We start from the raw sequence: 23,066 nt of genomic DNA on the forward strand, positions 1-23,066 counted from the left end.
ACTACATGCTAATTTATTTTTATAACATTTTTCTTTATTTTTTATAATGACAACAATTAATTTGTTCATTTGTTAATTTCTCATCGAGAGCCCAGGTTCTACTGGGAAATATGAAACTTACAACACTGGTTTTGCCATGTAAAAAAAATCAAGTTTGATATGTGGAAATGTTTTGTATATATTATCCGCTATATCCTAAAATAATACATTAACATTTTTTTAATGCTGAATATTAAAGATGCTTCAACGATTCCTGTTGATGTTTGGCGGCCATTTGTAGCAAGAACACGAGGAAAAATAATGTATTATGCTTATTTTATTTATTTATAATAATAATAATAATATAATAATAATAATAATAATAATAATAATACATTTGATTTATAAGCGCCTTTCAATTCCTTACTTACTTTCATTCCTTTGATCACTTTGCTGCTGTGAAATGTAAATTTCTCCACTGTGAGACTAATAAAGGCATATCCAATCCAATCCAAAACTCTCAAGGTCACTTTACAGTCACAGGATATTTTTTTTCTGCGGGTGAGCAGCGGCAGCCACACGCGCCAGCGTTCACTCAACCCATAAGTAACATAAAGTAAAAAACAAAATAAGAAATAATATGACAACACATAGAGTCATTCAGTCTTCAGCACTTTCTGTACCCTCTTTGTGACGTGAAGCAGTTCTAGATGCAAGAGGAGAGGATCAAAGCGTCCTTTTCAGCAGTGGATCAGCGACGTCATGGTGGAATGTGCACGTCGACTACAAGCTAAATGTAAACTCGACTGGGGGCAGATTAAACTGACTTTCAGAATTTTTTGCGGGTGCGCCGTTGTGGGCGTGAAAACAGTCGATTGATTTGCTGCTCTAAACTTTCAAATACACCGATACCTCGGTTTACGAACCCCTTGGCTTACAAACTTTTAGGCTTTCGAACGTTAAATTTATGAACATTTTACCTTGGCATACAAACTTTATTTCGGGATACACACTAAGCTGCCACAATGAGTGATGTGTCGTTCGCGAACAAGCCCGTTCTCCTAACAAGAAAATGGCACCCGGCTTGTTTTTGTCCTCTATTACCCGCCCCCAGTCTTCGGTTAAAGCCACATGATTGGTCAAGAACGCAGCAGTGGGGGGAGGGGGAGGATACAGACAGAGAGAGAGAATAAAGCCATTCCCCCAAAAAGAAAATGGCCACAGAATTTTTTTGTCCCCTATTCCCTGCCCCCAGTCATCGGTTAAAGCCACGTGATAGGTCAAGAACGCAGCAGTGAGGGGAGGTGGTTTAAACATTGGAGACAAGCAGACGACAGAGAGAGAGAGTGAGAAAATTGATAGAAAACATTGACATTTGGACTCGTTTCAACTTTGATAATTCAAAGGCAGAGTGGAGACTGCAAGGTTAAAATATCCCATCAATCAGGCTCCACAAGTAACCCGCACAAGCCATCTGTACACTTGATGCAAAAAGCTATCAACACAGCTAAACAGAACACAATTGATGAGGAACAGGGTAAAATTATAGCAGAGAAAGCACCTACAAGGGATCATTGCTCAAGATGGTGAAAGAAGAAGGCTACGTTCCTCATCAAGTGTTTAATGCTGAGCAAACCGGCCACTCCATTCAAACAAGCCATCAACAACCATCATAAAGGTAAATAAAACGACTTTATTATACAGTATAGTTTATTTCTTTTTATATTATATTCTTTTTTATATTTTTTATACTTTTTATATTTTTTTTTATATTTTTATATTATAATGCATTTATTATAAATAACATAAGGTATATTTTGTGTAGTTTTAAGGCTTAGAAAGTAGAAAATTATGCTTTATGGGGACATTGGAACGGATTATTTTCATTTTAATGGTTTCCTAAGAGAAATAATTTTTTGAGATACACACTATTCGCCTTACACACACTGTCTGGGAACGAATTAAGTTTGTAAGCCAAGGTATGTGTTTTGGAGGGTTTTTTTTTTTCAGAAATGGCGGCACAGACATGTTTCCTCCTCTTTTGGATCCGTTACCAAGAAGTGAAGGTGAGATGAACAAAAGAAAGCTATTTACAACCTCTTCCCCGCAGCTGTAAGTTCTACAAGTAAGTCCATTTTCTAAATCACATTGGTATCTTATTAAATTACTTAAGAAATACAGCCTCAGATAGGAAGATCTTTTGTCTTGGGGGCACTTTTTACGTCTGCATAATTCACGAAAGCTTGCCTGGACAATTCAAAGAAAAATCTGCTGAGCCTTGTTTTAGACCCAAAATGAATTTTTATACTCCTCGCCAAGGTGTGTTTTTGTTTCACAAGCGACCTTGACACCTTGGTGATATTTAACCTCAGCTTAAATGGATTCCTTGAATACATTGCAGCCGTTTTCGAGGTCATTAATAGCAAATTGATCTTGACTTTTATCAGCCCTTCTTACTGGTCTCCAAGCGCTAATCGGGTGTCAGTCAAGCAAATACAAATCAACGTGATGCCATTGAGTGCTTGAGAGCTTTCTCTTCCCGCAAGGACCATTGGCAATTGTGAACCACGGCTCGCACTAAAATCGTTTTCCGAACACACACACACACATTCCTTTTTCAAAGGTTTTGTGAGGTCGGGATAACTCCAGATAAGGAGTGAGGACCACCGTTGCTGATAAGTTTAGAGAAGAACTAGTGTTACATTTGAACACTAAATGTCACCCCATTTCCCACTTTGTCTTTTTTAAAAACAAAGAAAATTAAGAGCAGGAGTGAGGTTTCTGAATTGGTACATTCAAAGTCCTCACCCCTGTAGCGAATTTGATTAAAATATTGTTTTACTTTTTGTGGTATGAACTTTTCCCTCTCATTAACCATGCACACACACAAACATAAACTCATACTCAACACTCATAGTGAGTAAAAAGTGTGTGTATCCAAGTGAAATGAAAATAAACACAAAAAAAAATCATTTTGGGTGAATTTGTGAGGACCTCTCTGAAACTTTAACAAATGCATATATAGACACTCGAGAAGCATTTAGAATGAAAAACTTGTGATGACCGGCCAACAAGTCCTCACTTGTCAAAAATGTCCTCACTACGTATGGTATAAAATGTTAGCGGTCCTCACAACAGCGTTCATACAAACACAAACACACACACATTCCTATTTCAATCGTTTAGTGAGGTCCGGATAACCCCAGATAAAGGAGTGAGGACCACCGAGAACTAGTGTTACATTTGAAGACAAAATAAATTTCTGAATGGGTACATTGAAAGTCCTCACCCCTGTAGCGAATTTGGTTAAAATATGGTTTTACTTTTTGTGGTATGAACTTTTTCATCTCATTAACCACACACACACAGACAGACATATAAACACACAGAGTGAGTAAGAAGTGTGTGTATCCAAGTGAAATGAAAATAAACACCGAAAAACTCATTTTGGGAGAATTTGTGAGGACATCTCTGAAACTTTAACAGATGCATATATAGACCCTCTAGAAGCCAATAGAATGAAAAAAACTTGTGAGGACCGGCCAACAAGTCCTCACTTGTCAAAAATGTCCTCACTACGTATGGTATGAAATGTTAGTGGTTCTCACAAGACAAGTCATACAAACACACACACACACACACACACACACACACACACACACACACACACACACACACACACACACACACACACACAGGCCCACAAAGGCAAATACCAACCAAAAAATTCCTTTCATAGTGGCTGAATCACTTTTGTCTGTGTCGTCAAATGTAGTTTGACCTTCTAGCGTCTGTGTAAGCAAGCTCTCTGTCGTATGGGAGTGGTCCATCGATGAAAAGGTTTCTTCAGCTGTCATCTGTACTTCTTTAAAAGTGTCGGACATTTCGCTTATCATCCGAAAGGTTTCGTAAGCGAACTAATATTTTGCTGGTAGCTCTGGCCCTATATGTATATATATCCCTAATGTCCAGATGTGGCGGGAGAAGAGGACTATTCCTTGAAACAAATCTGATTAGAGTCAGGACAAAAGAAGTAATCAGATTACAGAAACTAATCTGATTACAGTCAAGACAAAAGAAGTGATTAGATTGTCTTCATGAGTCATTAGTGTACAGTACTAGAGGAGTTGTTGCCGAGACAATATATGCACTGTATACCAGTATCTGCACTGTATAAATACTATAGAGTGTAGTCACGCAGTTGATTGCTGTGCGAGTGTGTGACATGCTTATGTCCAAAATTGCAGTACCCGTTACCGGCTGCTTCCGCGTTGCGGTGCCAGGCGTACAATAAAAAGTCTGGCAGTTGTGGTCGTAAGTACGGGTGGTCGTAAATTGCGGCGGTCATAACTTGGATGTTACCCGGAGGTGCTTGTAAATTAAATGTATTATTATTATTATTATTATTATTATTATTATTTTATTATTATTATTTTATTATATATATATATATATATATATATATATATATATATATATATATATATATATATATATATATATATATATATATATATATATATATATATATATAAAATAAATAAATCCTCGTCTCACCCACCATGGGTGGTGTCTGTCCCATTTCAGCTCGAGTCCTCTACCAGAGGCCAGGAAGCTTGAGGGTTCTGCGCAGTATCCGTGCTGTTCCCAGCACTGCGCTTTTCTGGACCGATGTTGTTCCCGGGATCTGTTGCAACCACTCGTCGAGTTTGGGGGTCACTGCCCCAAGTGCTCCGACCACCACAGGCACGACTGTCACCTTTACCTTCCAGGCTCTCTCCAGCTCCTCTTCTTCACTTTGATGTATTCATGGAGCTTGGATGTTTCATCCTGGACAGTGGCTCTCACACTCACAAGTCCCCGGCCTCCTTCCTTACGGCTTGTGTACAGTCTCAGGGTGCTGGACTTGGGATGGAACCCTCCGTGCATGGTGAGGAGTTTTCGGGTCTTAACATCCGTGGTCTGAATCTCTTCCTTTGGCCACCTTATTATTCCTGCAGGGTATCTGATCACTGGCAGGGCATAGCTGTTTATTGCCCGGGTCTTGTTCTTGCCATTGAGCTGGCTTCTGAGGACTTGCCTCACCCGCTGGAGGTATTTGGTCGTAGCCGCTTTCCTTGTTGCTAATTCGAGGTTGCCATTGGCCTGTGGTATACCGAGGTACTTGTAGCTGTTTTCAATGTCTGCTATTGTTACTTCAGGGAGTGAGACCCCTTCAGTGTGGACTACCTTGCCCCTCTTAGTCACCATCCGACTACATTTCTCCAGCCCGAATGACATTCCGATATCACTGCTGTAGATCCTGGTTGTGTGGATCAGGGAGTCTATGTCCCTTTCGCTCTTAGCATACAGCTTGATGTCATCCATGTAGAGGAGGTGACTGATCGTAGCTCCATTTCTGAGGCGGTATCCATAGCCTGTCTTGGCGATTATCTGGCTGAGGGGGTTCAGTCCTATGCAGAACAGCAGTGGGGAGAGTGCATCACCTTGGTATATGCCACATTTGATGGATACTTGCGTTAGTGGCTTGCCATTGGCTTCAAGTGTGGTTTTCCACATCCTCATCGAGTTTGCAACGAAGGCTCTCAGGGTCCTGTTGACCTTATACAACTCCAAGCATTCATTGATCCATGTGTGTGGCATCGAGTCATATGCTTTCTTGTAATCAATCCAGGCTGTGCACAGGTTGGTATGTCGGGACCTGCAGTCTTGAGCGACTGTTCTGTCAACCAGCAGCTGATGTTTGGCACCTCTAGTATCTCTACTAATGCCTTTCTGTGCTTTGCTCATGTATTGATCCATGTGTCCACTTATCTTAGCCGCAATGATGCCTGACATGAGCTTCCATGTTGTGGAGAGACAGGTTATTGGCCGATAGTTGGAAGGAACTGCACCCTTTGAGGAATCCTTCATGATCAGGATTGTTCGCCCTTCGGTTAGCCATCCTGGGTGAGTCCCATCCATCAGCAGCTGGTTCATTTGTGCTGCTAGGCGCTCGTGGAGAGCTGTGATTTTCTTTAGCCAGTAGGTGTGGACCATATCCGGGCCTGGTGCCGTACAGTTTTTCATACCTGAGACTCTTCCTTGTATATCTGCCGCTGTGATGGTAACTGCGTTCTGTTCAGGGAGGTTGCTGTGCTCCTCTTTCAGAGTCACCAGCCATTGTGCACTGCTGTTATGTGCGACCTCCTTCTCCCATATGCCTTTCCAGTATCTTTCAGTTTCCAGCCTTGGAGGGTCTGCTCTGCTGTTAGAACCCTGCCACTGAGCGTACACTTTCGCAGGTTGTGTTGCGAACAGCCTGTTTATTCTTCTGGCCTCATTCTCTTTCGTGTACCTCTTTAGGCGACTGGCCAAGGCCTGGAGCCTTTGTTTGGCAGTTTCGAGTGCTTCAGGTATGGTTATCTGCATGTACCTCTTGGGTATTGGCCTTTTATTCACACCTCTCTGGGTCTCCGTCAATTGACACATCTTTCCGAGCCGCCTTGATCTTGGCCTCCAATCGTCTTTTCCATGGTGAGTAATGAATCTCGTGGCTCTCATGGTTGCTCTTGTAGCCAAGCATGTCTAGGATCACTGATGCTGAGGTGTATATCAGCTCATTGGCTTCCGTGATCGTTCCGGTCGGGATCGTTCTCAGTGCTGCATTCACAGTTTCCATGAGACTTTCAGGTGGTACTTCACATAGCCGTTGTAATCGGTGCCTTCGTTGCCCAGTTTTCATTCTTGCCATGATCTTATCTCTCAGGTCATTTGCTGCTTCGCTCAGCATTTCATTTATTGGGGCTGGCTTGCTTCCCAATCTCATTATTCATTGGGGCTTGCCTCCCAATCTCTGGTTGAACCTCTTCCTGTGATGTGGCAGCCTGGGGCCCTTCACCTCGGAATTTGTGTTGTACCTCATCAATCTCAAGTTGTGATAGCAATTGCCGTTTGTGGATATTGGAACACTGAGCTACTAGTTGTTTCGTGGTCAACCGTGACTGTGGGTTTCGAAGTAACCATTCAGCCCCCATTCTCCGCATGTAACCCCTCTGACTAGGGTTGCTTGAGTAGTAGCATTCCAACAGAGCCATGTTATCGCATCTCGTCCATCTCCGCTTTGCTCCAGTAGCCCATTTTTCATCAGGGTGCTCTGGTTCCCCAGCACCTGACGCAGACCTTGTTTGGCCGGGCGACGTCTGAGCCGGCATGTCATTCCATTTATTGTCTCTCATCATTGTATGAGGTAGGCATTAGCGTGAAGGGTCTTGCCCAAGGACCCACACTGGATGATGTCATTGTGCTCATATCTGCTCATTTTCTCTGCCACAAGTGGGATTCGAACCCTCGTCTCCCATATGCCAAACTGATGCCTTATCAACTGAGCTATCCAGCCGCTATATATATATATATATATATATATATATATATATATATATATAGGACCAGGGCTACCAACACAATTTTAGTTCGCTGGTGAAGCTTTTCGGATGAGGAAGAAAACATCCGACACCTTCAAAGAAGTACAGATGACGGCTAAAGAAACCTTTTCATCGATGACCTTGCAGCAGCAGACTTTTTAGAACCGCCATCTTGTTTCATAAGTTACACATCTGCCCCCCCCCCCAAAAAAAGAAATTATTAGAGTGAAGAAATGTTCAATAATGTATCCGTCTTTCTTTCTTCCAATAGTTCCCCTGACGCAAGGTAGACTTTGAGCTTGTCATTGCCAGATGACTTCATCTATCTGCATCGAGGGCGGATGTTGGCTTTATGACACCGGCTGATGCATAATTCATGCTTCCCTAATTAGGTCCGAAAGCAGCAGCGCTGTGCACACGGATAGAGTTTAAACACCAGATATAATTATATTTTTGTTTTTTATTATGCTGAAAAAAAATCCTCGTCTCACCCCTTGTGTCTTGTCCATCCGCCCTTTTTTTAAACTCGGGTCCTCTATCAGAGGCCAGGAAGATTGAAGGTTCTGCGCAGTATCCGTGCTGTTCCCAGCATTGCGACCCTTTTGAGGATCTTCACTTTTGCCTAGTCTGTTGATAAGGGGAGTGCGTTTTGTACCTGGCGCAGAAATCAAATACTGTGATACCTTGGCTAACGAACGCAATTGGAACCCAGACAGAGTGTGTAAGGCGGAAAGTGTGTATCCTAGAGTTGAATTCTTCTGACATGAAATTGTAGGACAGACAGTCAACCTGGAAGTTTGTCATCCATTGACAACAACCATCACAAAGTTCAATAAAACGACTTTATTATATAGTAAAGTTTATTTCTTTAATTACAATCCAATAGCACATTTATTATACATAAAATAAAGTATATTTTGTGTAGTTTTAAGGCTTATTTTGGAGAAATGTATGTTTTATAGGGACCTGGGAACGGATTATTCTCATTTTAATGGTTTCTTATTGGAAATAAATGTTTGGAAGATGAACGTTTTGCCTTATACACACTTTCTGGGAACGGATTATTCTCATTTTAATGGTTTCTTATGGGAAATATATTTTTGGAAGATGATCTTTTCGTTTCACACACTTTCTGGGAATGGATTATTCTCATTTTAATGGTTTCTTATGGGAAATATATTTTTGGAAGATGATCTCTTCGTTTTACACACACTTTCTGGGAATGGATTATTCTCATTTTAATGGTTTCTTATGGGAAATTAATGTTTGGAACACGAACTTTTCGCCTTACACACATTTTCTGGGAACGGATTATTCTCATTTTAATGGTTTCTTATGGGAAATACATTTTTGGAAGATGATCTTTCGCCTTACACACACTTTCTGGGAACAGATTATTCTAATTTTAATGGTTTGTTATGGGAAATAAATGTTTGGAAGACTAACTTTTCGCCTTACACACACTTTCTGGGAACGGATTATTCTCATTTTACCCATCCATGCGCACCAAATCCATCAGACATTTAAACAGCTTCTTCGCCCAAGCCATAAAATCTTTCAACAGTAGCCCAAATAGAACTGCGTAGTGCCTCTTTGCAATTTTTTGATGATGATACTAGTGCAGCGTGTTCGACTGAAACAAATTCCGTGTGTGTTCTACATACTTGGCAATAAAGATGATTCTGATTCTGATTAATGGTTTTTTATAGGAAATAAATGTTTGGAAGACAGACTTTTCGCCTTCCACACACTTTCTGGGAACGGATTATTCTCATTGTAATGGTTTCTAATGGGACATAATTATTTGGAAGACAAACTTTTCGCCTTACACTTTCTGGGAACCAATTAAGTTCGTAAGCTGTTCGTAAGATTCTCAATGCTACATGCTAATGTGCAGTTAGTCACGAGTGAGTTTGTCAGCCCCTCGGGATATTTTTTTGTCCACTTAACTATTTCTTTGGGGGGTTTGTGGAAAGATCAGGAAAAACTAATCTCTGTCTCCGCTATCGAGAATTGTTCGCCTCTTTATCCGCAATCCACAGGGAGAGCGAGGCAGCGGCACAGTCAGACCGAGAGGATGATAAGAGAAATTATGGGATAGCTTGAATAAGCAACATGATAGAAAAAAAAGACTTAAAGCATTAAAGAATAGGACATGTTTGAAGCTCAGACGTAAATATACAATGACGGCCTGCCGGCGAGTGTCACTGCAACGTGAGGAAATGGAGTGATTTTTTTTTTTTTTAAGCCACTGTGTTGGCACGTGGATATTTGTCACTCTTTTGTTCGAGACACTCCATGGGGTGTGGGTGAGTGCGGCATTAGTTTATCTTTTTGTGGAATTGTAACATATCCATTTAGCTTAGCAGGATGTTTTTTTTTGTCAGCTTTACCTCTTGTTTCTATTTATAATTGTATTTTATTTATGATTATATCTATGCTTGTCTGTGACTGTAAAGTCTTCTCACATTCTCTTTATTTGCTATTAGCTATGTAAAAAAAGTGATTAGCGCTTAGCATGTTAGCATCATCGCCATATTGTTTTTGCATGTTCATCATCGCCATATTGTTTTTTGCATGTTTGCATCATCGGCATATTGTTTTGTCATATTGATTCACATGTTAGCATCTTAGTTATGTCATATTGTTTGCATGTTAGTTATGCCATATGTCTTTGTGTTGTCATATTCTTTGTTATTTGTTTTTTTTTAAACTTTGTTACTTCCGGGTTGAGTTTGGTATTCACAACCATCACCACCTCGCAAACCGTGACATCCATAACCTTGCCCCCCATACCTATCTGACCTTCTTCAAATTTCTATTCCCTCCCTCATATCCCCTTCCTCCACCTCTGTGTGCCCCCCCTGCCCGTCTAAGCACGGTGGGGGACAGAGCTTTCACCTGCTCTGCCCCCAAACTCTGGAACTCACTTCCTCCCAACATTCGTAACATCGATTCTCTTCCCACCTTCAAATTCCATTCTAAAGCCCACCTATTTAAAATCGCATTATCTGTGTAGCTCTTTCTCTTGTTTCTATTTATAATTGTATTTTATTTATTGTATTTGTGATTGTATTTTATTTTTTTATGGTACCTATGCTTGTCTGTGACTGTGAAGTGTCCTTGAGAGCTTTGAAATGTGCTTAAAATCAAATGTATTATTATTATTATTATTAAAAGGATTTTTGGATGATTTTTTTTTTCATTTTTGCATTTCAATGACTCTACTTTCTTTTTCCCCCTCCAATGTTCCCATTGTGGGACGAATAAAGGTTTTCTGATTCTGAATGAACTATTTAAAACATACAGAACAAGACAAAAATGTGACAAAAAGGTTAACCCATTCAAATGATTGCAGATGTAGTGCAGTATTTTAGTGTTTTGGGGGCATTCTTAACACAGTTTCGGGTCATTTTGACCCGAAGAGCACAGGGGAGTTCTAAAAAACTTCATTGTATCATAGAGTGCAGACACCACGAAAACACGAGGTAACTCCACTTTTCCGTTTCAAAGCATAACACCAAATCGAATCTAAATAATACATAATATAAAAGCTACACAAAACACAAGTGAATTATGCAGTGCAGCTGGCAGTAAGAGAACACATTTTTTATGTACACTGGCAACCGAGTCACTGATGCTGATGGTTAAAAGTCCTCTTTTGCATTGTAAAGGAAAGGAGTTACAATGACACGACTACGAACAGACGTCTTTTCATACGAATGTTTTAAGTTACAAAACGCCCCAATTGGAAAATATTGCCTCTTGTTTCGAAATAAATTAATAAATAAGAAAAGTTACGGTGTCTAGATTTTGGTTAGAGTTCGGTGGTTTGTGAACGTAACACAAGTGTAGCTGCTCTCCCATTGGCTACTACCGAGATTCATCCTGGCATCCTATTGGCTGAGAGGCCCTGGTACCGCATCTGTCAATTTGCAGGTAATTGTTTGTTTAGCGATCTTGACAGTCGGCCTACTGGACCATGGCGTCTTCTCACGTCAATGTGAATCAACCAGAAAAAGTGTTGCCCAAATCAGAAGATCGCTCACAATGCTGATGTTTGCCGTGGATATTTTGGAAGCATTAACAGAAGAAAACGTCCTTGGATTGATTCGTAACAAAAGGCCAGAGAAAACGCCACTTCACGAGGGAGAACATGCACTGAAGAGGGGACAAAACGGTGAGTACGCACTTTAAGTTAAAGCAAGTTAAATGACGATCAGTTTTTAAGTTTTTATACTCTATAATTTGTTTTTTTACAAGATGCATAACAGTCATTTAGTGAAAAAACAACAACTGTATCATCCATGATTGCATATTTGGATGGGTGGATGTGCAGTGTTTGGATTTCATCGCTAGGCCTTCAGTAGTGCTACGTCTGAATCAAGCCAGACTGAAAAAAGTGTGATGTGATTTACAACTAGAGCAGGGGTCGGAAATCTTTTTGACTAAGAGAGCCATAAAAGTAAAATAGCTTCCACACTTGCTTTCTTCTGTCTTTCACATAAGTATATTGATGCTAACATTAGCATGGAGCTTGTCAAAGTGCCACTGACATTCGACTGGTTCATCGATGGTATTGTTTCATTGCAAATTAGAATCACAACCTTTTCTCTCCACAAAGGCGAATCCTTTCAACCTGAATTGTACGATACTTTTTTATTTTACTCGTCGGATTTATTTAAAAGAGGTGTTTACCCGTTTCAACATGAATGGCCAGTATCATCCAATCAAAATTGCGCTTTCCACCAACGTAGGTCAGTATCATCATCACAATATATTTGCTTATGCTGCTCGCTGCTGAAACAGTTGCTTCAGCGATCCCAGACGTCCGCTATTTAGCTATTTATATATATATATATATATATATATATATATATATATATATATATATATATATATATATATATATATATATAGATAATAGGATGATAGATAGATGATAGATGATAGATGGATCATAGATGGATGATGGATTATAGATGATAGATGATACATGATACATAGATGATAGATAGATGATAGACGTGCAGATGTTATTTCAGACACTGATAGTATGCTTCCAACCAATTAATTTTGTACGTTGATGTACCGCTGCAATTTGCAATGATGTCAGTCCTCCGACCCACTTTCAAAACACTACTTTTGTCAACAAAGTGTCAGAAATGTCCTTGTTGTTAGCGCTTCCCAGAGGATTCAACCTGATAAGCATAAAATAGAACACAAGAATGGTTTCAGTTGACGTCTGTCAAAAAGAATCAGTGACATTTGGTTCTTTGGAAACGTATTTATGTCTTATTACTCCATACGGGATTAAATGCATTTAATTGCTCAGTTCTTATGGGAGTGAAAATTGAAAAGCAAGGTTTAATTTCAAAGTTCTTGATTTCCAAGGGACTTTTTTTGGGATGTCTCCAAAGCCCTAACACTATTACCTTGTCACATAATAAGCAATTACAATGACTGAATGAATGAAATGTGTCACCAGAGAATCTATTAACATTGTCCTCGTGGACCGAGATACTGATAGTCGCTAGCCTACTTTTAAAACGCATCTCGAGTTATTTTGAAGGGCAACTAAAAGAAGCCATTTTGCCTCATTTGGCACATATTGGATGTCATAGTTTTCCATTTATATAATTTTTTAGGACTGTAGCTGTTCTGTAGTCATTTACTGAAACATTTCCGAATGTATTCAGGGATTGAAAATATGACGTAGAGCGCCATTCCCAAATTTGTTCAGGCTTTGTTTATTTTCTTGCTTGGGTGTTGATAAAGCGCTGGCCAGACCTCTGGCCATGTTTTTTTTTCCTTTCCACAAGGTTGTCAGCATTTCCCTTTTTCCATTTTGACGCTTTGTTCCAGTTTCAGCTGTTTTGAAAGCGCGATATAAACCAATGTGTATACAGTGATACCTTGGCTTCCAAACTCAATTGGTTCCCAGACAGAGTGTGTAAGGCGAAAAGTGTGTATCCCAAAAAATAATTTCCCATAGGAAACCATAAAAATAAGAATAATCCGTTCCTGGGTCCTCATAAAACATAATTTCTACTTTCTAATTTTCTAAGCCTCTAAACTACACAAAATATACTTTATTTTATGTATAATGAATGTGTTTTCTGTCCTTTTTTCCCCGCCCCCAGTCTTCGGTTAAAGCCACGTGATTGGTCAAGAACGCAGCAGTGAGGGGCGGTGGTTTACACATTGAAGAAACAGGCAGACGACAGAGAGAGAAAGTGAGAAAATGGATAGAAAACAGTGAAATTTGGACTCGTTTCAACTTTGATAGTTCAAAGGCAGAGTGTAGACTGCAAGGTTAAAATATCTCGTCAATTAGACTCCACAAATAAGCCGCACAAGACATCTGTACACAAAAAGCTATCAACACAACTAAACAGAACACAATTGATGAGGAACAAGATAAAATTATCGCAGAGAAAGCACCTCCAAGGGATCATTCCTCAAGATGGTGAAAGAAGCCTATGTTCCTCATCAAGTGTTTCATGCTGATGAAACCGGCCACTCCATTCCATCAAGCCATCAATGACCATCACAAAGCTCAATAAAACGACTTTATTATACAGTACAGTTTATTTCTTTAATTACAATGTCATAGCACATTTATTATACATAAAAATAAGGTATATTGTGTGTAGTTTTAAGGCTTATAAAAATAGAAAATTATGTTTGTTGGGGACCTGGGAACGGATTATTCTCATTTTAATGGTTTCCTATGGGAAATTAATTTTTGGGATACACACTTTTTGCCTTACACACTCTGTGGGAATCAATTAAGTTTGTAATCCAAGGTATCACTGTAACTGTAATTGAACTTGTGGCTTATTTAGTTGAAAATTATGTTTTATGGGTACCTGGAAACTGATTATTCTTATTTTTAATGATTTTTATTGGAAATTAATGTTTGGAAGACACACTTTTCGCCTTACACACTTTCTGGGAACCAATTAAGTTCGTAAGCTGAGTTATCACTGTATTCCTTTGTCAGTTTTGACCGCTCACTGAAGAGGACTGCGCTATTTTAACCAGATCACAATAAAAGCCTTATTATTTCTTGGGATCAAAAGTCTTAGGCCCAAAGCCACATCAAATTGTCAGAACTAAAAAAAAAAAAACACTTTCCATGTCACATCGAGAGTTCACCCTCCTCCCCCTTTATCACCACGTTATCCATAATTGAATCATATAAATAATTGCACATACGAAAAAAAAAGCTTTTCATGAATAATTCTGGCTTGGACGCGGAGCTGTTGTCGCGCTAGCGCCATTGATGTCGTCTGTACGTCATAAATGGCTGTTTTGGAGGAACAACTTAGATTTTAGTTTTGTGCGTCGGCGAACGACGCGTGACAACGAGATCGTTTTGAAGAATGACTTGATGCGTTTGAAGATGACGTAACGCAAAGGCGACTTTGACGTCGCAGGCTCAGAACCCTATGGAACACCTCTGGGAGATTCTTGACGAGTTTTGACAGTGTTCTTGAAGAACACCAACCAAAGAGAATTTTTTTTGAGGAAGGGTTACCTTCCTTCTTTCCACCTCATTTTCACTTTCTAGCAGAATTCTTGAGATTTGAAATAATAATAATAATAATACATTTCATTTATAGCCACACACGCCAGCGTTCACTCAACCCGGAAGTAACGCAAACAGATAGAAAGCTAGATACCCAATATATAGCTAAGAATAGCCAGCTAGACAGCTATCTAGCCAGCTAGATAGATATATAACTAACAGATAGCCAGCTAGATAGCTAGCCAGCCAGATAGATAATTGATAGCAAATAGATAGCCAGCTACGTAGCTAGTTAGATAGCCAGCCAGGTAGCTAGGTAGATTTATATATAACATATAGCCAGCTATATAGCTAGCCAGCCAGATATCTAATTGATAGCCAGCTAAGTATCTAGCTAGATAGCCAACCAGGTAGCGCGGTAGATAGCTATATAAAAGATTTCCAGCCAGATAGCTAATTGATAGCAAATAGATAGCCAGCTAAGTAGCTAGCTAGATAGCCATCCAGGTAGCTAGGTAGATATCTATATAACAGATAGCGAGCTCGGTAGCTAGCCAACCAGATAGCTAATTGATAGCAAATAGATAGCCATCTAAGTAGCTAGCTAGATAGCCTGCCAGGTAGCTATGTAGATAGCTAGATAGCAAGCCAGCCAGATAGCTAATTGATAGCAAATAGATAGCTAGCTAAGTAGCTAGCTACATAGCCAGCCAGGTAGCTATGTAGATAGCTATATAATAGATAGCCAGCTAGATAGCTAGCCAGCCAGACAGCTAATATATAGCAAATAGATAGCCATCCAGGTAGCTAGGTAGATATCTATATAACAGATAGCGAGCTCGGTAGCTAGCCAACCAGATAGCTAATTGATAGCAAATAGATAGCCATCTAAGTAGCTAGCTAGATAGCCTGCCAGGTAGCTATGTAGATAGCTAGATAGCGAGCCAGCCAGATAGCTAATTGATAGCAAATAGATAGCTAGCTAAGTAGCTAGCTACATAGCCAGCCAGGTAGCTATGTAGATAGCTATATAATAGATAGCCAGCTAGATAGCTAGCCAGCCAGACAGCTAATATATAGCAAATAGATAGCCAGCCAGATATCTAGGTAGATAGCTATATAACAGATAGCGAGCTAGATAGCTAGCCAGCCATATAGCTAATTGATAGCAAATAGATAGCCAGCTAAGTAGCTAGCTAGATAGCCAGCCAGGTGTCTAGGTAGATAGCTGTATAACAGATAGCGAGCTAGATAGCTAGCCAACCAGATAGCTAATTGATAGCAAATGGATAGCCAGCTATGTAGCTAGCTAGATAGCCAGCCAGGTAGCTAGGTAGATTGCCATGTCGCTTATCGGGACCGACAAGTTCAGCTGCCTTCAACATGCATCGTTTAACAAAGTCGCCGTCGGAATATGGCTTTGATGCTAATGCTATTTCGCTAGCAATTAGATAGCTGGCTTTTACTTCTGTATTATAAAATGTTTAACTCATTCACAAATTTATTAGATAGTATAATTATATATCGTATAATTTTAGAAAGCAGCGAGTCTAAGGTTTTCTTACGCTGCATTGAATGTTTATGTAGTCATAAAACTCAATATTCTGTGGGTCTTGGAATTCCAGCGACAATGACAATAACCCTGGCACTGGAATGGACACACTTGCACATCAGGCAATGAATGCGTTAACAAACTGAATAAATAATGTAGCCATTAAAATAATGCATTGGGAAAAAAATCATACACCCGAAACCATTTTTATCCATGGACATTTTTTGCTATTATTTTTCATGTGAAGAAACGGAGCAAATATCACATTTTAAAAACAACATTTATTAATATTTCTGTCATTTAAAGTAACAAAAGCCAAATGACTGTGTAAGCTCTCAGTCGTACAGGAGTGATCCATCGATGAAAAGGTTTCTTCAGCCGTCATCTGCACTTTTTTGAAGGTGTCAAACGTTTCGCTTCTTATCCAAGAAACTTTGTCAGCAAACTAAAGTCTTACTGGTAGTTTAGGACCTAAACAAATTCTCAAAAAAAATACATTATCAACATCGCAGGGATAATACTAGTGGGCCTCAATCGCAGTACATTTGCAGCTAAAAGCTAGCAACCACTCATTTGACGACAATGAGGTTAAAATCTTAGCGAAAGAAAATAGATGGAGTAAAAGAAGCTATTTTCATAAAACGACAAAATCCTTCCCTTAACTGTAATGGTGGGGTGAGATTCAATTTGGATCATTCGTACCGCAGCCTGCAAAGGCAACATAGGATGAGTAATACTGATGAGGTGATACCGGAGGAAGTGGGGCAATCAGGCCAATCAGTACAATAGGAACAATCAGCGGAGCTGCAGGGAGTAGTCCTCTGCTCCCCCCAACCTGAGAGCAGGGACCTATCATTGCAGAGTCCGGCACCGCCATGTCTGGACAGTAGGGATATATATATATATATATAGGGCCTAAACTACCAGTAAGACTTTAGTTTGCTGACGAAGTTTCTTGGATAAGAAGCGAAACGTCCGACACCTACAAAAAAGTGCAGATGACGGCTGAAGAAACCTTTTCATCGATGGATCACTCCTGCACGACTGAGAGCATACACAGACGCATTTCTAAACAGCCCAAGTATCTATTTCTGTATGGCTCTCGGTTTCACACTAGGGAGTCTTGTCCCTGATTCAATTGCACCATGGTGAGTTTGCCTGGAATCTGCAGCTAGCCTCCTGCTAATACATTTTCTGCATATAAAGAGATGAGAACATTCATTTGCTTCTTCTTCTGTTTTTTTTTGTCGCACTCCCGGTTGATAGCTTTTTGCATCAAGTGTACAGATGGCTTGCGCGGGTTATTTGTGGAGCCTGATTGATAGGATATTTTAACCTTGCAGTCTACATTCTGCCTTTGAACTATCAATAAAGTTGAAACGAGTCCAAATTTCACTGTGTTTTCTATTTTTTCTTTTGTCACTTTCTGTCGTCAGCCTATCTATTTTAGTTTGCAGCTGTGTGTTTCTGTAAACCCCCCTCCCCACTCCTGCGTTCTTGACCAATCACGTGCGGCTTAAACGAAGACTGGAGGCGGGGAATAGAGGACCAAAAAAAGTCAGCTGCCACTCCCTTGTTTGGAGAATGGGCTCATTCACGAACGACACATCGCTCTTTGTGGCGCTCCGTGTGTATCCTGAAAAATAGTTTGTTTGCCAATATTAAATTCTCGTGAATTTAACGTTCGTAAGCTGAAAAATTCATTCGCCAAGGGGTTCGTAAACCGAGGTATCACTGTAGATAGAGGGAGGGAGAGATAGATAGATAGATAGATAGACAGATAAGTGCAGTAGCTCGATAGATAAGTAGCTAGCTAGCTAGATACAGCAGATAAGTAGCTTGCTAGCTAGCTAGATAAGTCGCTATCTAGCTAGAGAGATAAGTAGCTAGTTAGCGAGAGAGAGAAGTGGCTGGATGGATGGATGGATGGATATCTATCTATCTATCTATCTATCTATCTATCTATCTATCTATCTATCTATCTATCTATCTATCTATCTATCTATCTATCTATCTATCTATCTATCTATCTATCTATCTATCTATCTATCTATCTATCTATCTATCTATCTATCTATCTATCTATCTATCTATCTATCTATCTATCTATCTATCTATCTATCTATCTATCTATCTATCTATCTATCTATCTATCTATCTATCTATCTATCTATCTATCTATCTATCTATCTATCTATCTATCTATTCCGTGTGAAATGTCGCAAAGCATAACCACGCAAATATTTGCTCATTTGCGAGGAAGGCGCTGGGCACGTTACCATTGTACTTGTCGTTTGGATGTAAGAACTTTTAAAGGACAACGGCCCGTAAGGGAACAGTACTTCATCTCCTTCCGGAGAGCAGCGAAGAAAGGAGTAATGTTCCGTACCCGCTACATGGAACGTGTAATCTGTTTGAGAAGCTCACCGCAGCTGTTAATTTGCTCGACAGGAATGCTTTGGGAAAACAGACTGACTTGTCTGATTTTTATCTGGAGACACACCGCGTCCTTGTGACTCTGCACCACCCTGATACTGCGATCATGTTACCCCCATTTGATTGGTCTCCCCTGCGACATGTCTGCAACCTGGCTTTTTTTTGTGACATAAGGTCATATAAATTACACGTTAGCGCATGAAATTGGCCGGGCCGTAACTGCTTTTATATCACATTGAGGTCACAGTCGACAGGTAGGCGATCGACAGAGAAGTGCGGAGTGACCTTAGTCGTTTGATTGCTAGCTCGTGGCTATAACCTCTGCTCTCAGCTTAGTTTCAAATCGATTGCATTGTGGAAGATTGTTCACACCTCTGTTTTATACAGTGATGCCTCAGCTTACAAACTTAATTGGTTCCCAGAAAGTGTGCGTCAGGCGAAATGTTCGTCTGCCAAACATTTATTTCCCATAAGAAACCATTAAAAATGAGAATAATCCGTTCCCCGGTCCCCATAAAACGTAATTTTCTACTAAACAAGACTTAAAAGTACACAAAATATACCTTATTTTATGTACAGTGATACCTTGTCTTACGAACTTCATTGGTTCACAGACAGAGTGTGTTAGATGAAAAGTGTGTATCCCAAAAATTATTTTCCCATAGGAAACCATTAAAATGAGAATAATCCGTTCCCAGGTCCCCATAAAACGTCATTTTCTACTAAACGACTTAAAAGTACACAAAATATACCTTATTTTATGTACAGTGGTACCTTGGTTTGTGAACTTCATTGGTTCCCAGACAGTGTGTAAGGTGAAAAGTGTGTATCCCCAAAAATATTTTCCCATAGTAAACCACTAAAATGAGAATAATCTTTTCCCCGGTCCCCATAAAACGTAATTTTCTACTAAACAAGACTTAAAAGTACACAAAATATACCTTATTTTATGTACAGTGATACCTTGTCTTACGAACTTCATTGGTTCACAGACAGAGTGTGTTAGATGAAAAGTGTGTATCCCAAAAATTATTTTCCCATAGGAAACCATTAAAATGAGAATAATCCGTTCCCAGGTCCCCGTAAAACGTCATTTTCTACTAAACGACTTAAAAGTACACAAAATATACCTTATTTTATGTACAGTGGTACCTTGGTTTGTGAACTTCATTGGTTCCCAGACAGTGTGTAAGGTGAAAAGTGTGTATCCCCAAAAATATTTTCCCATAGTAAACCACTAAAATGAGAATAATCTGTTCCCGGGTCCCCATAAAACACAATTTAATACTAAATAAGACTTAAAAGTACACAACATAGACCTTATTTTATGGACAGTGATACCTTGGCTTCCGAACTTAATTGGTTCCCAGACAGTGTGTAAGGTTAAAAGTATGTATCCCAAAAATTATTTTCCCATACTAAACCATTAAAATGAGAATAATCCGTTCCTAGGTCCCCATAAAACATCATTTTCTACGAAATAAGATTTAAAAGTACACAACATAGACCTTATTTTATGTATAGTGATACCTTGGCTTACGAACTTAATTGGTTCCCGGACAGTGTGTAAGGTGAAAAGTGTGTATCCCAAAAAATATTTTCCCATAGGAAACCATTAAAATGAGAATAATCCGTTCCCAGGTCCCCATAAAACATATTTTTCTACGAAATAAGATTTAAAAGTACACAAAATATAACTTATTTTATGTACAGTGATACCTTGTCTTACGAACTTCATTGGTTCACAGACAGAGTGTGTAAGGTGAAAAGTGTGTATCCTAAATATTATTTTCCCATAGGAAACCATTAAAATGAGAATAATCCGTTACCAGGTCCCCATAAAACATCATTTTCTACCAAATAATATTTAAAAGTACACAAAATATACCTTATTTTATGTACAGTGATACCTTGGCTGATGAACTATATTGGTTCCCAGACAGAATGTGTAAGGTGAAAAGTGTGTATCCCAAAAATAATTTTCCCATAGTGAACCATTAAAATGAGAATAATCCGTTCCCAGGTCCCCATAAAACATAATTTTCTACTAAATAAGACTTAAAAGTACACAAAATATACCTTATTTTATTTATAATAAATATGTTATTGTATTGTAATTAAAGAAATAAACTGTAATGTATATTAAAGTCGTTTTATTTAATATATTTTGATATGGTCGTTGCCGTGCTTTCTTGGCAATAATACCCTCACTTACACCGACACCTGCCAGCTGCTTTTCGTTGCTCCATCGTTGTCAGTTAGAGCGTTTGGTATTTTGCTCGTTTTTGAAATGCCAGAGGGTGCAAAGAAGACCAAAACATTGTTTTCCGGATAAATGAAATTCAGCTTTGAAGCCTCTTTGTCACCGATGCGATATGTGTGACAGTGTTGTGATCGCTTTGTCAGGGCGAGAATACGCAAGATTTAGGAAAAGGGGGCAAACGTCGCTCTGAACACAATCGGAGAAGTTTCTTCAGGAGTCATCTTTGAAGATGTTGGACGTTTCGCTCCTCATCCGAAGAGCTTCGTCAGCAAACTAAATGTGTGCCCTTTTCTGACTGTCTGTCCCACAAGTTCATGTCAGAACATTTCAACCCAAGGTTTCCAATGACGGTTTAAGAATCTACATGGGTTTCGTGACTGGCCAACGACGCTAAAGACTGTTCATACCTTGTTTGGACTAGTCTGCAGTACAGATTTACCTCAGCTTACAAACTTAATTGGTTCCTAGAAAGTGTGTGCAAGTCGAAAAGTTAATCTGCCGAAGATTTATTTTCCATAAGAAACCATTAAAATGAGAATAATCCGTTCCCAGGTCCCCATAAAACATAATTTTATACTAAATAAGACTTCTTTTTCGGTCTCGTAACAGCAAAAGTACTCCACTCGATAACAAACCACGTCTGCACTCCAAGAAAGGTGTCGATGAAAACTAGTTCACCTTGGCGCTCCGTGTGGTTTGGTTCGTCCGCCGCAAACTAGTTCGTATGCCAAGATTGTATTCTTGCGAATTTAACGTTCGTCAGGCGAAAGGTTTGTGAGCTAAAGCGTTCGTTAGCTGACGTATCACTGTATTTGGAAGCTGCGGTCTGATGACAAAGTAAATACTGAACGGGGAATCTAAAAGAGGGCAGAATTTATCGATGGAGTAGAGGGTAGAACCTTCAAAGAATAAATAAGACTCAAAACACATTAGTTAGCTATCATGGAATGGTCTTTAGAGTTATTATTGGACGAAATTGGTACCTTCAAAGGAAACAGTTGTAGCTAGCGCGATACCAATAAAACAATAAACAAAATAAGACTAAGAGTTTCTTGTATGATTCAAACAAACAAGCCAGCAAAATATATCAGTGCAAAGCGGTTCTCTCGGCGCAGTTCAACGCCATGTGAAAGGATGAGATGTCTAAAACAAAGCGGTCACCTGAAACCAAATCCCGATGTCGGAAAATTCCAATCGAGTCGTGTCTTGTATTATCGTGTTCACATTATAAAATCCAAACGTTTTCAAAGCCTGCATTGAAATGAATACTAGTCCTTTGCATGCACACAGTAAGAATTTTCTTCTATCCAAAGGGGGAGAGTCAAAGGTGGTTGAATACAATTGACCCAAGTCCTGAAGTTGTTGTACGAAGGACATAAAATCACATTCCTGCATTATCTAGAAAATAGAACCGGCAGGCGTCTGAACGCTTTTCAGTTTTTGCCACCAAGTATTTCTGTTGGGGACTCAGAACAAGGACTCAGTACTGTCCTGGTTTCAGTCCTTTCACACAGTCATCCCGTCTCATCAGAGTGTGTTCCTGAAGCTTCAACGGATCTGTTGAGGGATCGGCCGTAGATCGTTGACTCTGCGCGGCAGTATCGTACGTAGTTAGCGAAGAACCGGCGCTCATTGTATTATCTCCATCTGGGCTGCGCCGCGCTAAATGATGTTAGGAGAGCGCTCATCATTAATAGTTGCGACGGTCCGTGGGATAGCGTCTTGTCCGCCGCCGCCGCTGCTTTGTGGACATCACTTCTGTCGGCCCTGATCACAGGAGCTTTGGATCCCACCAGGACGGCCTCCGTCGTGCAACCGTCGGAGCAGCCGCTGCCGCTGCCGGAACTGCTGCCTTCGTCGCCTGTGCGGAGGAAGATTGTGTTAACATGGTGTGGGTCT

At 39.8% G+C, this 23,066-nt stretch overlaps 1 protein-coding gene and 1 long non-coding RNA gene across 2 annotated transcripts in view; one reads left to right on the forward strand and one right to left on the reverse strand.

Annotated features, from left to right (window-relative positions):
- The first annotated feature begins 1,828 nt into the window (after positions 1-1,828).
- Positions 1,829-10,583, forward strand: LOC148899988 (uncharacterized). Its single transcript, XR_016114394.1, has 2 exons — positions 1,829-2,104; positions 7,654-10,583. It is a non-coding gene; the product is annotated as an uncharacterized LOC148899988 (long non-coding RNA).
- A 10,946-nt stretch (positions 10,584-21,529) lies between these two features.
- gpc6a (glypican 6a) overlaps positions 21,530-23,066 on the reverse strand; it is a 143,409-nt gene continuing 141,872 nt past the window's right edge. Inside the window, exon 10 of the mRNA XM_088991536.1 lies at positions 21,530-23,028. Coding sequence (XP_088847662.1) covers positions 22,805-23,028 — 224 coding nt within the window. The 3' untranslated portion in view covers positions 21,530-22,804. The remainder of the gene's footprint in view (positions 23,029-23,066) is intronic.

The sequence above is a fragment of the Hippocampus bargibanti genome, linkage group LG03 (genome assembly GCF_051943395.1).
Source record: "Hippocampus bargibanti isolate YZ-2025 linkage group LG03, ASM5194339v1, whole genome shotgun sequence".
Taxonomy (NCBI): Eukaryota; Metazoa; Chordata; class Actinopteri; order Syngnathiformes; family Syngnathidae; genus Hippocampus; species Hippocampus bargibanti.